General features: G+C 43.3%; 2 protein-coding genes across 4 annotated transcripts in view; both read right to left on the reverse strand.

The window, feature by feature from the left end:
• Positions 1-10748, reverse strand: part of Opn3 (opsin 3) — a 28267-nt gene extending 17519 nt beyond the window's left edge. Inside the window, exons 1-2 of one of the 3 annotated variants that reach the window (XM_060364737.1) lie at positions 10217-10748; positions 6768-6845 (exon numbers count right to left, since the gene is read on the reverse strand). In XM_060364737.1, coding sequence (XP_060220720.1) covers positions 6805-6845; positions 10217-10583 — 408 coding nt within the window. In that variant the 5' untranslated portion in view covers positions 10584-10748 and the 3' untranslated portion in view covers positions 6768-6804. Of the gene's footprint in view, positions 1-6767; positions 6846-10216 lie in introns of those variants that run through there. The other 2 variants (XM_060364736.1, XM_021658513.2) reach the window with 2 other exon arrangements.
• Chml (CHM like Rab escort protein) lies at positions 637-6613 on the reverse strand. The gene has a single exon (XM_060364735.1). The coding sequence runs from the start codon at positions 6534-6536 to the stop codon at positions 4674-4676; it is 1863 nt and encodes a 620-aa protein (XP_060220718.1). The 5' UTR covers positions 6537-6613; the 3' UTR covers positions 637-4673.
• Positions 10749-17427: the final 6679 nt, after the last annotated feature.

The following is a 17427-nucleotide window of genomic DNA, read 5'->3' on the forward strand; positions in this document are numbered from 1 at the left end:
ATCATGACAGGTGTTTAGCTGATGTTTGTTGAGTTAAATCAGTTTGCATCACTCAGGTGGAGTGAAGAGAGCACTGGCCTGTGTCCACAATCCCTAGGTGTACCCTTGGCAATGGACTCCCTGCAACTGCTCAGTGGATACGCTTGTGAACTGACTTTACCTCCATGGCTCTCAGACCTAAGTCTGCAAAGCAGCGTAGGACTTTAGATTTGGATTGCTATGTAATTCTCATTCTCTATCTCCTGAGACAGAATGTCCACATAGCCCAGGAAGGTTCATTACACAGCCCAGGCTGGCCTCAAACTTAACAGCAATTCCCCTACCTCAGTCAAGCTTTGGTATTACAGGTATGTGCCATCCTTCTGGGCCACGGAAGATCTTCACACCGATGAACTGGAATGTACCTACTATTTCCATGATTATTTCTTAAAGTCAGACAACTGAGAAAAGACACAAAGATAAAAGTCCATCTCCACTAAAAGTTTCTTCTTACAAAGTCCTGCAAATACTTTCAGCCACACATATTTGGACATCACCTTTTAACAGTTAGAAAGGCATTTTTTTTTCTTTAAATTTAAAGGAGAATTTACATGTTTCAAAAAAAATCAATATTCTTTTCATCAATTAAGAAACCACTTCACCAAGTAATCTTTTATTGTTATTATACACATTAATGTTTTACAGAAACAAAGAGATCAAATATTAGCCTGCAATTACATTCCAGTGTAGAGATCTAACTTTTTTCACAAATGTAACCAGCACATAATAATTTCTTGTGTAAACTAACATCTTTTTGATTCTCAAAACATGTTTACACATAATCTTATATATGCCATTTAACTCTCTGTAAGCTTACATAGCACTAGCAATACACCAAAATTTATCTATTACTTAGCAGGCTTTTTAAAAATATGTATAAATGTAATTGCTAAAACATATTTTTAGAAGTAGCTTTATTTATTCATTTGTTCATTCTGAGTATTTTCCTGGGCATGTGCTACTCAAAATGTCAAAAATATCAGTTATAGAGGTCTGATTAATCTCCTTAGTAGTTCTTCAAAATGATCACAAATACATGATGAAGATTCATGCAGATTTAAAAATCCATTTACCAGTAGGAACTCAGTCAACACTGCTTTAATCTCTATTTTAATGCACATTAATTCACAGATCAAAGAATTTATTTTTTTACTTCTTTTTTCTCATTTGCAACCTATCACTTTATATTCTGCGCAAGAAGAATAGAAAGCCTAAACAATTTACACCCACTTAAAAAAAATGAAATAAAAAGTAAGCCAGGCGGTGGTAGTGTACACCTTTAATCCCAGCACTCGGGAGGCAAAGGCAGGCAGATCTCTGAGTTCAAAGGTTAGCCTGGAATACAAAGCAAGTTCCAGGACATCCAGGGCTATACAGAGAAAGCCTGTCTTGAAAAACTAAACTAACTAAATAAATAAATAAAACGAATGCAATAGAAACAGCTTTTTTATTCCTCCTTCTCTCCTTGTTTTGCATATATATTCTTTTCATTTTAACTTTACTTGATGTACCTTGTCAGTGTTCACTGCCAGAACATTCCTTGGCACCATTACATGGGTAAAAATTGTAGTCTTACTACTCTTTTGCTTAACAGTTTCATAAACAAATAATCTGCATTATTGGATGAAAAGTGGACCTAGCACCTATTTCCACACTGATTCAGATTCCTATGAGCAGCTTCTAAGTACTTCTTTCCAGGTAGCTGATCAGTCTTTCTTGAACTCAGCACCGCAGAAAAATTAGATAGGTTGCATGTAATCATACCACAAGGGCTTGAAAGGCAAAACCCTATATTTTCCGCTCTAAAACTAAAGATGTCTTTCCCTGCTTACTTTTCTGGATAATTTATCAGAATTCTCTCAAATTACAGAAAGCATAAGCTTGGCATCACAAATTATATTGTAATAAGTACCACTTACATAGAAATGTCATATGCCAGCACTACTTTCAATATGGCTTCTTATGCATTATCTAATGTAATCTTCACAATAACTGTTATTATTTCTATTTTTTAGATGGTGAAGGGAAGCAAAAAGTGACTGCCTTGAGATCACACAACTAGTAATAAATGCAAGGGCTCCCTTCCTTCATCACAAACTGTCACTCATGGGAGCATACTCATATTTTAAATTTTAGCTTCGTCATTAAATCTTCTAGTTAAGTGTCTTTAATATAGCTACATACCATTTTAAGATGCTTATATATATATATCTTAACAGCAATGCTTTTTAAAATTCCATCACTGTTGGGACTCTAAAAATGAGATTTCAAAAACTATGTATTTGAAACTTGTGAAATTATCTTCTGTTTGTAGTATAGTTAGTGATAATAGAGGTTTAGTAAGTTATAAAGCCATGGAAATAGAATACATTTGTATTGATTTCTTTCTGCGTCTTTACTTTGCATTTTTATTCCAGTGACAATTTTTTTAGCCATATACAGATAAAAATAGTAACAAGGCCTTTCATTTCTGTTTGAGAAATGCTTTCCCAATACAAATCTGAGTTAAATTTTAAGTAGTTGCTTATCATATTATGAAAAGCCCACAGAATCATTAGCAAACATAATGAATCTAAATGTAAGTTCCTAGTTAGTGCAGTTAATATTAACGGTTCTTATCACGTGTTCTGTTCAGGCTGATGTACGGCTACTCTATTGGACACAAGCCCTCTAATCCTGAATTACTGTAAGCAACTGTTTGTTTGTTATCTCTTTGGCCAGCATTTTACTCTACAGCTCTCACCTACCTTAGAATGTAATTGGTAAAAATCAGCATTTATGATTTTATTTCTTAAATACCTGAAAACTTCCAATAAACCCATTCTAACTTGTTAGAAAATTAGATAATGCCCCTTATACTTTTAAATATTTTATTGGTTTGTCTCACTTCCAACTTATTGTTTTGTAATTATTTGAAGTAATATATTCTCTTCCTTATTATTTAAAAAATTAAAAAAAAATCTGCTTTGGCCTAATCTAATTTTTATTTCCATTACATTTAACTGTCTTTTGTAACTTGTTTATCTTTTGCCACTATGCTGTTTTTTAACGTCTCTCGAATAGTCTGTGGTTCTGACAAACTTTATAATAAAGTAGGTTTGAATCACTCTCACTTCCATTTTACCTGTCTTAGTTGCTGTTTTTAGATCATTTCTGGGATTTCAGTTGTTCTGCTAGATTTAAACCTTAAGATCTACCCAATATTATCATTTTACTATATTAGAAAACCAACACTAAGACCAACTGATGGCTTTCTACTCTTAGCACGTGGCCTTTCACTGAAATGTCTTGCCTTGCTTTCCTCACTGAAGAGTCATAAGGGAGTATTCAGAACATACTTTAGTCTACTAGCACGTTGGACACTGTCTCACAGGACAGAGGGCTTTCACTGCTGGGGTATGGCAGGTGGTTCTGGAGGGAAAATTCTCCGTTTTCTACATAACAGACATGCAGAAGTCATACCCTCTGTCAGCTCCCGACGCTTATTAATGTAGTACTGCCAACCAGGTGGCACGTTTCACCCTGAGAGGCTTGGATAGGGAGCTCTAGCTACAAGTTTAAAGCCATCTATAATCCCACATTAAGATGCACCACTATTCTCCCTAGGGAATTTAATTCCTTTCTGGAAAATTCTAAACACCTATCCTAAAGTACCCTTTTCTAGGGTAATTTATTAATTTATGTTAGCCTGAGTTGGGAGTTTTTTTAAGTGTTACTGGCAGCTTTATAGAAAATTTCTGAATAAACACTGTCCCTTTGGTTTTCATTATAATGTACTTCTTTGGGGGGGGGGGGGCGTTTGCTTTGAAATGAATCTCAACATTGTAGTTCAGGTTGGTCTAGACTTTACAGCAATCCTCCTGGCTCAGCCTCCTGAAGACAGGAGGCCACAGTATGCAGCCTGCAATGTATCTCTTAAATATAAGCTTCTTGGACTACTAATTTTGTACAGTAGAAGGCTAGGGGAGTCTCCCTGTGCCTTAGTTCCAAAGGTCAAGCAGGTGAATTCACATGGAAGTATTAACCCCAAGACACAGGATCATGCACAGCTAAGCTTCTGAAAGACAGTCATGTTGTCACATGGCACTTGTATTAGCTGCTATTCCTACTACCAGCTCTATGTGTTCACATAATATATAAAAAACTCACAGTTTATGAATTATGCATTCCTCTATGCATCTGAGGTGGTAGCAACAGCAGTAGCTAAAACAGTCCTTTGTGTAGACAACCATACATAAAAGCTAAACACAGGAGCAAGTGCGATATTAGCTTAAGGTAAGCAAAGGTGCTAATGTGGGACCCAAAAGCCAATGACATTCAAAGATTCTGAATTCCTGGAGCCAATTCTGAAACCAAAAAGCTGAGTCACCAACAAGTCAGCTGTTGACAGGTTAGCAGAGATATCTAACACCCAGCGTTTCAGCGCTGAAGACCTGTGATCAGCATTTCTTACAGAGCTTCTGCTGTTATTCAGATGGCAGCTGTCTCTCAAATGGCAGTATTTTGAGGCCAGGAGGAAGGCATTTCCAATCTGTTTTTTGTCTTTTCGAAGGTGTTTTGGGCTTTGCAAGGTCTTACTGCCCTCACGGTGTCTAGCTTAGCAGTGAGTGTATTACTGACTCCGAGAGTGTCTGCTAACCCTCAGCCTCAAAGATAATGTCTTCCGGATTTGGTGGAGGTGGGCAGAACTCCTCGCTGGGAAAGATCTCCTGGAACAGTGTTTCTGCTTGCTTGACTGCGTGCTCGTTCCCCAGGCCACAGTCAGGCCCAGAGCAGACATACACATTGGAAGGTAAGCCATGGTATGAGCTTCGGCTCACTCCTGAGGAATCTCTCATACTAAAATAAAGAGCCCACAAGAGTCTTGGTTTTCTGACTTCTTCTCTGTCTGCTTCTGCTTCTGTAAAAGGAATGAATAACTGCTTCACCACTGGTTCTAAGTCTTCTCTGGCTGTTTTGGAGGAGACACAGGTCAGGTGGACCAGATAGCTGCCCTTCATGCATGTCATGGTCGATGAACATAATTCCATGACCCGAACAGAACTGGTTCCTGGCTCTAGTGGAGGCACTATCAAAATGGAAATCTGCTGGTCTGAATCTGTCTTCAGGATAGACTGATCTGTGATAAGCACAGCCCTCGAGATCTGCTTATATTGCACATCTGAACATGTTTTCTTAGAAAGGTAACTGTCTTCCACAATAAAGTAGCTGGCACTTATTCTCTGGCCAAAGTGGTCTATGACTCCTGTACATCTTCCAGAGTCTTTGTCAACTACAAGGCATTGTACTTTATGGCGAAGACAATAGATTCCACCAAAAACTGCACACATCCTGCAGAAACACTGGGGAATTTCTCCTTGGCCATATAAAGGAAATATGAAGGGAGTGTTGCCAAACCGTCCAAGACACTGAAGGAAGTTTTTTGTTGCTTTAAGGCCATCTAATGTAGTACAGGATGATTCTGATGTCATTGCAATTGAGTGTAGTATAAAATGTTGGAGGTTGGGCGTTAATTTTTTAGTTTTTAAGTAATCAGAAAATGAACATTGTTTGAAATCTTGGTATTCATCAGAATGTTGTTCATAGTCTAAACAGAATGTAAGAAATTTCATTAGCATTCTCTTTTCAACCATAGTAAGCTCTTTACTATTAAAGACATCTGCTCTGGAGCAAGGCACCTGTTCTACCTTCCCTTCCCGAAATGCAAGGATCCTAGTGACATTCTTAAATTCTGCATAACGACTAACATTTGATTTGATCAGAAGATCAATCAGTGATCCTTGAGAATACAGCAGCTTTGATACCAAGTCAATATTAAATCTCCGGCTCTCCTTAACCATTTGAGGGTAAGTAATCCTGTTTCTCTTTGGTTGTTCAGTGTTGTCTTCTACAAGTTTGTGTTCCTCTTTATCTCCATCTGAAACTGTGTGGGTACCAGCTTCATCTCCATAGCACTTTTCTTTCTCTAGTGACTCCTCTGTATCAGCCTGGGGTGGCAAAAGCTCTCTATCACTTCTCTCTGTATGTCCAGAAGGTGCTTCATAGCTTGTAAAGGATGCCGAGTGCCCTTCTTTGGGCAAGTCTGCAGAATCCAGAGAGTCAGCCAGGGTAGCAGATGCCTCTGTCGAGGGACTTTTCTGCAGAGCATTGGCCTCTTGCATGCTGTCCCCCACATCTTGACTGGCATAGCAAAAGACTTCTGTGTGCTGAATAGTCTCATCCTTCTTGGAAAGAGCGATGGCTTCTTCTGTTTCATGGATCAGGTCTTGCCATGTAGCAGGCATGCCTTCCTCACCATCATGGTCCTGTTGACAGTCCTTCAGCCAAGACAGCAAACCTGTAAAGCTGAAACTCGCCCAATTCCCTCCATAGTAACTTCTTGAGTCAACATGCAGAACTCTCTGTCCACTTCTTGAACATGCAGCTGCCAAGATTGACTCGGGCAAACCTGTCCCTATTATAACCACATCAAACTCTGTGGGAAGCTTGTCTGCCATCCTAGGTGCTGATAGTTCAGGTCACAGCTGATGAAAGAACTCCGTATGGATCCTCTGAGGTATTTATGCTGTAATAAAATCTCTACTTGTGATGTTCATTCAGTAACACTGAGTTTGTAAGTCCTAAGCTGTTTAACTGTTACAATTTTTAAACATTAAAAAAAAAGTCAGTAGCATGGAAAACACGATAAAGGGCATGTAATCATATCTGAGAATACTCATATGGATGTGTCCTTTTCATTTCTGCATTTCACCTTAGCGGTAAATGTTACCATGCATCACATACGCATTTGTGACTGGAACTCTTCTCTGAAAGAAGAAAATTCAAGAAAAGAACACAATTGTAAATAAGATAAAAAGCAATTTCATGCAACAGCAATTCCAATCCACTAGAGCCTAACTTACTAACGTGGATACAAACCTTTATCCAAAGCAATTCATTAAATGCTTTCCCATAGTTCTTCTAAGTTCTTGAAAAGGAACCAAAGACATTTCATTTATCTACCCCCAAAGTCAGGCAATACTATTGTGAGGAATAGATACAATATCCCCCCAAAATAAAAAGCTATTAATATTATATAATTGTTTGATTTTTTTAATATAATATTTGAACAATACTGTGAGCTTAGACTAAAAGAAATATGTGGCTTTACTGTCTTTATGGAAACACACTATGTATTGTGATCATGCCAACACAGTGGGAAAGATTCTGTGGCCAGGAAAGTCTGTAAGTAATCCCAGAAAAGCTGCATAGAAGGTTTTTTACATCTCTAACTACCCTAAGGATCTTGCAGTAGATACATGAGACACTCAGATATCACAGAAGAATTAATTCAATAATTGGAATTTAAAAATACGTAAGTATACAAAAGAAATAGTTTTACAACATTTTCTGTATCAAAGTATATGTTTAAGTTTAAAAAGGTTCCTGGTTTCCCGTATTAAACCATTTTGACATAAATAATATCTATTCTTAACATCTAAGTAAGGAAATATTTGCCTTTCACCAGACTGTCTCTGCAGCCGTGAATATCCTTCTAAGCATGTTATTTCATTTCTAAAGAAGTAATGAAAAAAGATTCTTCTGTTCCCTTCCACCGCAATGCTGGTCATACAAGGTATGGCTGGAGGCTGTTTCCCTTGGACGTACTCACCTGGAAATCTGCAGGCTAGCATATTTATACAGCCTGCTGCCAGTCTTTTGATTGCTCATCATGCACAAGAGCAGTAAGGATTCTTTGGCTTCTCTACTTTTCACTACCATTAAATGTGCTGACATCTAGATGCAGATACAAGTAATGAGAATGAGTACTCTGATATTCATAAGATGAGCCATTCAACTGGAATTTGGATGAGCTTTATTTACTAGGTCACTGGCCTGACGTGTCAGTGTCACTTTAACTGAAACAGTGATCCTAACAGGCCCAGCTGGTGGGAACCTCTGACCAAGATTATCAGGGATTCTACTTATTTTTAGCCTTCTCGGAGATGCCAGGACGAGAGCCCAGAAGGAAGCACTTGACTGATCCTCTTGTGCATACACATGTAAGGATCACTGAATTACTCACTTTCACTTCTAGCAGGGAATAAAGAGTAACAAAGAACCTATGAGGATATCTAAAGTGTAAGCACGTATGCACTTCCTCTAGGTGTACAACAAGGCTGAAGGCGGCAGTGAGAGGGGAGTCCGTTAGAAGCACTCAGTGGAGGTGCTTTCTAACCTACAGATGTCAAAGGAGTCTCCAAAAAAAAAAGCAAATGGGCTGGGTGACCTTAAGCACAGTAAGCTCAATAGCATATAACAAAGATAGGGAAACTGGCAGCCTGGGAGAGGGAATGGCTTTGGGACATGAGGTAGATGTAGGGTCCACCTTGTGCCATCAGACCAGTGGTGCAGCTTCACCAAAGCTCTGGAGCAAGCAGCTAGCCACTTCCAACATCTCAAAATTTCCTCTACTTCAATACTCATAATTGGCTTGAGGATGGAGAAAGGGAACTCCTTCCCTTTCCCTACCCAAGAAGCATATTCCAGGAAAAGAAATTACCTTTGCTAAGCATGTTGTAAGTCCCGCAGTAACCTCACTCCAGGAGTTAACTTCCAATCCTCTAACCCCAGAAGATCTACCTCAGGGAATGGGAATAAATGATGTGATTCAAAGCTCTAACAAATGCTCTTGAGTAAAAGGGACTCCCCCCCACCCCCCAACAGGGTGAGGGCTGGCAGAGCAAGCAAGGAAGAAACAGGGTGGTGCTGCAGACCCTTCCAAGAAAACCTCAACCCATTCTTGTTTTCTCACTCCCAGATGGAGACACTGAACACCACCCCAGCACAGAAAAGTACTTCATGAGGGATGGGGAAGGAAGGGGACACTTCAATGTCTGTGAACAAACACCTGTCGCCTACTGCAGGGCTTCTACACGCTAGGCCTGTGACACATCACTTCCTTTAAAGATTAATCTGCGTAAAAAACCCTCCCAACAGACATTTTCATTTAAAAGAGAGTATCGCACAGCCTCTCACAGCCCCTCCTCAGGGTTCAATATCGCTGTATAAAGGAAATCCTTAACGTTTATTAGGGGAAAGAGAATAAGAAGGCATCAGAACTATCAGTGAAATAAAATCATAACTCCCAAATTTTGTTTTTAAACTTAAAAAAAAGGAGCCATGACAAATACCACAAGATTTGGGTTTGTCAAGCGTAAGTTGGTAAATAGTATCCATGATCTTACATAGATGTTTTTCTCTAAGATCTGCCAAGATAAAGGCAATAGTAATTATCAACGCGTTTCAAGGTTTGAAAAAGGGGACTTTAAGACTTAAGAAGTACCCATTTCTATTTTAAATCTTTGTACAAACAAAATTCTTAGGACACACACACACACACACACACACACACGCACACACCTTTCCCAGGCTTAGAATACAGGGTTAGTCAATCTCCAATCTGTCAATCCTGAATATGTATTTTCAAAAAAATCAACAAATTCTACTTTAATTAAATGTACTGGCTGCCCAGCTAATTATTTATTCACACGAGTGAATTGTACCTCTCTGACCCATGTGTAACCTCTGGTGTGACAGAACCTATGTAGAGAAAAATACAATAAAAAAATATCATACAGTCTCACTCCCTAGGAAGCGTTCAACGGTATATAACTGCTAACGAGTGAAGGGGGGTAGAATACATCGTTATTTAGGATTCTCCACAGATGACTTAAATCTCTCCTTGTCCCCCTCCTCCACTTTTCGGGAAGTTGACTTTTCTCTAGCATCTCTTGACTCTACAGACCCCCGTTTCTTTCCCCCTGTGAAAAAGGCCCTGTTGAGCTACAGCAGGAAGTAAAAACAAGAGATGAGAGGACATAAGGTGGCCAGCAGCGGGGAGACTTTGGGAACTGCTGCGGAGGCATGGAGAGCTGAGGTTGATGACTGGCTAGGAGAGAATGATGACCCCCCGACAGGAGGGAAAGAGGGAGTTGGGGATGAAGACAGGCTGGACGGGAGGAATTCGGGGAGAAGGACAACAGGGGGTTGGGGATGGAGACCCGAAGGAAGGGAGGTTCTCCGGCAGGAGAGAGACCCGGAGTTGTGAGGGAGGATCCCGGGGAGGACAAGGGCCCAGGGCTGATGTACCCAGGGAAAGTTGGGAGGCGAGGAGGACGCGTCCCGGGCGACTCACCGAAGAGGCTGCCGCTAAACCCGTCCCACGCGCAGCCCACGGCGTCCCACACCCAGCCGTTCCGCAGGCACGACGCGAAGGTGAAAGTGACTCCGAACAGGGACGCCAGCAGGTCGCCCAGGCTGAGGTTGACCAGGAGGAGGTGGGTGGGCGTGCGCAGCCGCGGGAACTTGGAGTAGAGCAGCAGCGCCAGCAGGTTGCCGCCGACGCCCAGCAGCGCGAGGCCGCCGAGCAGCAGCGCCAGGCGCTCGTACGCCGCGGGGCTGAAGAGGGGCGCGGGGCTCCGCGTGCCCGCCGGCGCCGCGCCCTCGGCGCCCGCCCCGTCCTCCCAGTAACCCTGGCCGCCGCTGCGGTTCCCCGAGTACATGGCCCGACGCCGACGCGCCGTGCGGCCGAGGGCGCGGAGAGCTGGGCGGCCCCGCGGCTCGGCGAACCGGAAGCCGCTCGAGCTCCGCCGACCGCTCAGGCCATTGTGTCCCGGAGCCGCGCCGGGTCCGCCCAGACCGCGCGCACCCGAAGCCCCGCCCTCCCGCGCTGAGGCCCCGCCTCACCTCAGGAAGCTGCAGCCCCGCCGGCGAGTCCCTCCCACCAGTCCTTCCTCGAAGCCACGCCCCCTGGCCTGCGGCCCCACCCACACGGCGGCCTTCTTGGCCACGCCCTACTAGCACTCCCCCGCAGTCTTGCGTGTGGCTCCTCCCTCCTGGAATCTCCTGGTACCCCGCCCTCTGACTCACGCCCTTGGCCCCGCCCTCCAGCCTACGACCCCACCCCCAGAGGCTCTCTGGCCCCGCCTTCTGAGCTCTGGCCCCGCCTTCTGAGCTCTGGCCCCGCCCTGCTGCCCTGGAGGAACGCTTCTTCCTCCCTCCCACCTCCGGGGCGCGTCCCCGCCCAGCGGAGGCCAGTCCCAGAGCCCAGCCTGCTCTCGCTTGGGTGTCTTTTCACCCCTAAGCCGCGGTGGAAGCAAGAAGAGGCTAGTACAGAGAAAAAGAAAGTAAATTCCTTTACGGAAATAAACTGGCCACAGCGGGTCTTCACAGCCCATTTTCTCGCAACCGGCTCAAAAGCATCCTATCCATTCACCCGTTCAGTCGCTCACCGTTGCACACATCCATTCATAAATATTTATGAACGCCAGCGCTTAACTTGGTTGAGCGTACTGAAACACTTCCTTTCCTGGGAAGCTATAATAACACCCACAACCCTCATACACCCAATAGAAGGAAAACAAAATGCGCGAGCTATGGCGCCTGCGAAACAATCTTACCAACAGAAAAAAATTGAAGTTAAAAAAGCAGCAGGCCGAGAGTCAACTACCCTAGAGCTGGAAGACACGTCTCAGGGTTTAGGACAGTGATGAGATGGCAAGGGGTAGGACGCGGCCACCTTCAGAGCTTCAGAATAAGCAAGGGAATGGCGTTGGAGTGGCACCCAAGTCAGCCTCCCTCTGGAACCCAAGCCCTTCGCGTCTTGCTCTGCAGTAGGGGAACCCTGATACACAAGCCCAGCCGAAGGGCTTCAGCAGAGGTGACCTATTGAGCAGTGCCCCCGAGGCTTCAATCTAAATCTAGCAGGTATAGAGGGGATATATTTAGAACAGCACGCATTTTCCACTGGACCTTTCCCGGGCAGGAATGAAAATATAGCACAAGTCAAATATAGATCGTGAGCATGACTTCTTTAGGCCTGCTTTCTGTCTCCGCTGCAGTCCCCAACTACTACCCACGGGAGGAAGCTGTCCTGAGCGGTACCCGAAGTTGTCCTGGCACTAATGGCTGGTTTGTGGAAGCTAAATTGATGTGCATGGGTGGTCACCCCTCCCACGTATGTTAGTCTCAGTGCATCTCCAAATTCTCCAAGAATCAGGAAGGTGGAGAGACCCTACCGCACTGAACACTCTTCAAGAGGCAGTGTGCTCGGTCCTTGAAATCTTGATCCTATTTTTAAGGCTTCTGTCTTGAACTCAGCGTCTATGAGAACTTTGAATTCATCTGCCCTGAAAGATGTTTTTGTTTTTGTATTTTAGATTTATATGGCCATTTAACAAGTTCTTCGTACCCACTGTGTTTTCATCATAGCACTGTTTCTACAGTAAGATTTCAGTGTTGGTTGAATAAAGGAAGGAAAGACTCCTGGTATTTTTTTTTCCCTAAAGCATGCATTCTTTGGCGTGGAGTCTTTTTCTCCTAAAGCTCACTCTCTAGAGGTTTTGAGAGCGAAGACAATAATTGAATTGCTTCCTATATGAGATGCCAGGTGCTAAGTGCCATAAATAATTATAAGGCAGAGAAAATAGAGGAAAGAGAAAACAAATGTGCTGTTATTTAGACGGCTCTGCATTGAGCTCTATGAAGAGGACACATGTGGCAAGATGGGACTCCATTTGCCCCGTTGGAGGAAAACAAGGAAGCCAGCATGGCAGAATAACAGGAGATGAAGAAAGGTGGGTGAGCATCAGTGCCTAGGCCTCTATGTATCAACCTATAAAGTTCCGATACACAAGAGGACAGAATGAATGAAAAGGAGTAAGAGGCTGTGGGGGAGAATGTTTCAGCACTTAGATAATTGATAATTGTTACTATAGTCCTATGAATTACTAAGATTTTTCATTGGACATGACAGAAATAGGCAATAGAAATAGGCCACTTGTGTGATTTTCTTTATTAGTAATGTTTCTTGTAAATTTCAGAATTATGTGCTGATGGGTGTTATTGTTTAATGAAAAATTCCCCATAGAATTGTGTGTTTGAATACTTGGTCCCTATCTGGCAGCCCTGTTACATACAGGAGCTTATGGAATCTTTGAACATGGCTCCCAAAACAAACCAGGTAGCATTCCCCAACAGATAAGCCTAGCAGTGCCTGGCCAGGCAGGCCTGTGCACTGTTAAGAAGCCAAGCCTTGCTACAGGCATCAGATGCCAACACTCATTCTTCCCCGGGAGATTTCTTCATTGCCTTATTCCTGGAGATGTATAATTAATTCTCTTAATCCTGGGGATTCGGGTGGCCCATGAGTATGCTGGAAATGACTGTCAGGGACCAGCTTCAGCAAGACTGCTCAACTTTATGCAGGGTAAGCAAAGGCTAGATAGTTCTTGGATAGTGGGTGAAAGGTTCCCAGGGTAGATACACCTGTTGGCTGGGGCTTGAAGTGCCAGGAACGCTTTATTTGCATTTGACAGCACCGTCCTACCATATGAACAGAGACACAGTACCTATGGGCAGCGGGGTTGCGGGAGGGAGGGTAGCAGGAGGCTGTGTCAAACCATGTGTTCCAAATGTGGTTGGGCATCTGTGCCTGGAGGCATTTTTAGATGAGGTTAGGAGGAGAAGCCTCTGCTGAAAAAAGGGAGGCCTCCATTCTGCTCCAAGCTTTGGAGAATCGGTCTGGTCATGGTGGACTGAGACCTCAAAACAGTAGGGTACTCCAACAGGGAAGGGTTTGGCCATGGTGAACCAGATGTGAAGCAACCTGCTACCTAGCCCTCATTAATTATTTTCTGTCAAATTGACAGAAGCTAAAGTGTTTTGGGGAACAAAGAGCCTCAGTTGAGAAAATGCTTCCACCAGACTAGCCTGTAGGAAAGCCTGTGGGCATTTTTTTTTTTTTTAAATTAATGATGGATGTGTGTGGTTGCAGTCCTGGGTTGTGTAAGAAAAGCAGGCTGAGCAAGGCACAAAGAACAGCCCAGTAATCAATGTTTCTCCGTGAATTCTGCTTCGGTTCCGCCTCCAGGTTCCTGCACTGAGGTCCTGCTCTAAGATCCTTCAGTGATGGACCATGATGTGGAAGTGAAGATAAACTACACCCGTTCTTTCTCAAGTTGCTGTTGGTCATGGCGTTTTAGCACAACATCCTTCCACCATGTAAGGATACATAGAAAATGCCCATATAAAGAATGGGCATTTGCAAACTACTGACTGTTGGAGCCTTACATTGTTCCCAATCCTCAGAACTTTGAGGAAGGAAATACTGCTGTTTGCAAATTAGTCAGTGTGACATATTTTATTGTAGCAACAGGAATGTTCTAAGACCAGTGGAACAGAAAACATAACATCTAACATAGTGAACAATAATTTCACTTAAAAGAGTTTATTTTATTTTTTCGTTTCATATTTTTATTTTTTCTTCATAACTTATTCATTATATATCTCACCCTCAACTCTCCCCAGCCCCACCCTTGCTCCCTCTTCCCTCCATCCCCTTCCCCTAGTCCACTGAAAGGGGGAGTTCTCCTCTTCCACCATCTGCCCATAGCTTGTTGAGTCTCACTAGGACCATCTGGATCCTCTTCCTCCTTGGCCTGGCAAGTCCAAATCACCAGGGGTGACTGATCAAAGAGCAGTCAACCTAGTTCATGATAGAGGCAGCCCCTACTTCCCTCACTTGGAGATCTACATGGAGACTGAGCTGCCAATTGGCCAAATCTGAGCAGGGGTCTAGGTCCTCTCCATGGATGGTCTTCTGTTGGTGCATCAGTCTCTGCAGGACCCTCTGGGCTTTGTTGTTTTCCTTGTGGAGCTCCTGTTCCCTCCATGTCCCTCTATCTTCACCCCTCACTTCTTGAATAATACTCCCTTTGCTTTGCCCAACATTTGGCCATGAGTTTCAGCTCTGCTTCTATCCCCTGTTGGTGGATCCTTTCAGAGGACCCTCTATAGTAGGCTCCCACTGCTGCTGGTGTCTATCATGTTTGCCATTGTGAATGAGATTTAAGCATTCTCCCTAGGGTCCACCTTAGTGTTTAGCTTCTTTAGATCTGTAGATGGCTATCCTATATTATATGGCTAATTAGTGAGTGTATACCATGCCTGTCTTCCTGTTTCTAGGTTCCCTCACTCAGAATGATCTCTTCTAGTTCCATCCATTTGCCTGCAAATTTCATGATTTCCTTGAAAAACATTTATTTTTTTAAAATTTGCGCATGTACATATGTTCATGTGTGGAGCCTGTGGAAAGCAGAAGTGGGCAGTGGATCTCCTGGGGCTGGAATTGCAGGCAGATGTGAGCTGCCGGATGCTGAGTGCTGGTCCTCAGTGAGATGAGTATCTGCTTTTTAACTACCGAGCTATCTTTCCGCTCCCACCAATAATTTCTTAATATCACCAATAATCTTGAAAGCATTCCAATTTCTAACCATTTCATAAGAGTTTTTAGTTTTAGTTTGACTGTAGAAAACCTAAATGCAGTCCACATACCTTCAGAACCTCTGCTGTCTCCTGCTTGGACTCAAAAACTGCCACTCGACTGCTGACTGCTCTCTCCGCTTCTCCCACTTTCCATCTCTTCATTTAATTCTCACAAAGTATCTGGAAGAGCCATTTTCACACATGAGTCAGATCATGTCACCATTCCGCTCAGGACCTTTCCATGTACTTCAAGGAAAATGCCCAAGTCTTTATGACACATCTCTGTGGTCCTACTGGATCTGGCCACCACCCGGTGGCTCTCTTGACCTTGTCTCCCTGCCTGTCTTTCTCTTCCTACACAGCTGTGTGCTGCTGGAGTCTTTGTTGCTGAGCACATGCTGATGTCGGGACTTTATCTCTGTGCTTCTCTGGAACGCCCTCTTACTGTTTAGCCATACTGCCACAGTATTTGGAAAGCTTTAAAGAAGAAAAGGAAAAAAGGATAGAGTGAAGAGATTCTCTATGTAACACGTTTATGGAAATTTACTCCACTAAATTCATAGTCAGATTGAAGGATGGTACCTGGTACTGAAAACACAAGTGCCCTCCAATGTCGTGATTTGGCTCTGAACTTAGAATTGTGTAAGATGATTTCAAAGATAACTACCGAGGAATAGGGACCTTATGTCTCACCTAAATTTTCATAAGTTAACTGATGATGAGCAGACAGAACGGACTTTCACAAAAAGTCAGAGATTGGGGGCTGGAGAGATATCTCAGTTGATGAAGTATTTGCCGCACAAGCTTGAGGACCTGAATTGAGACACACACCCCCAGCACCCACAGGTGTGCAACAGGAATACCAGTGCTGGCATGCAGAGACAGGTGAGTCCTTAGGGCCTGATGGCCAGCTAATACAACCAATACAGCTCCAGCTTTAGGGAGAGATCTTACATCCAAACGTAAAGTGCAGAGTGATTAAAGAAAATGTCCGAGCCGGGTGTGGTGGTACACGACTGTAATGCCAGTACTAGGGGAAAGAGAGGCAGGTGTATCTCTGTGAATTTGAGCCCATCGAGTTCAGGACAGCCAAGGCTATACAGAGAAACCCTGTCTTGGGAAAAAAAAAAAAAAAGCAAAGGAAAAAATAGGAGGAAAGAAAAATGTCCATTATTACCATCCTCAGGCCTCCCTATGCACACACACCAGCAAACACATCCACAGTAGCACACACATGTGTGCGTACACACACACATACACAGACACACATACATAGTGAGAGAGAGAGTTGGAGAGTGGAAAGCTTGGAGTCAGAAGTAAGTAGTTGGACTTGGTGCAATTAAGTGTTAGTATTAATGAAAAAAGACAAGCAGAAAGGCCTCTTCTCCTTCAACTGAATCCTCTTTAAAAAACAAAAACAAAACAACAACAACAAAAAAACCCTTCTCAGAAGGGCACTTTCCTTCTCCTTGGTTCCTCTCAGTATTTTCATTCAAGGTAAATGCATAAAGAGAAAAAGAAACTCTTTTCATTCTCTGCAGCTTCTAAAAATATCTCTATTTGTGCCAAATAAAACAGGTGATAAAATACATTTTCACAAACACCAGTTCAAATTTCCATATCCAGGAGAGCTACGGGAACAAATGTGACCGTCACTCCTCCTAGTACCATGAGGGAGACAGGAGGTGGGGAGAGAGAAGAGACTTTCATTTCAAGGAAAGTAACACCTGTTTTCCTTCCTTTACCCATCCATTTCCTTGGTGGACACACACACACGTGCATGCACACACTGTGCAGGAGGTGGCTCTCAGCTTGCAACTTACAGAGACACTGTGATGTAATGAGCCCCACATGATGGACAATGCTCACATTATGAGGTCAGTCAGGACACTTCGCTGACACCTCTGCCTCTGCGAAATGCAGCAGGCTTCAGCTTTCCTCCTGCTTACATCCTGGGGCAACTCTTCCTCCTTGTTCCCACAGGATGGGGATCAAAAATCAAAGGAGTGAGACCTAGGACCAAAAAAAATAACTTCAGCCAGCAGAGGAGCATTATAAGAACTAGAAGCTTTTTTACTCCAC

This window comes from Meriones unguiculatus, chromosome 11, assembly GCF_030254825.1.
Source record: "Meriones unguiculatus strain TT.TT164.6M chromosome 11, Bangor_MerUng_6.1, whole genome shotgun sequence".
NCBI classification, from domain to species: Eukaryota; Metazoa; Chordata; class Mammalia; order Rodentia; family Muridae; genus Meriones; species Meriones unguiculatus.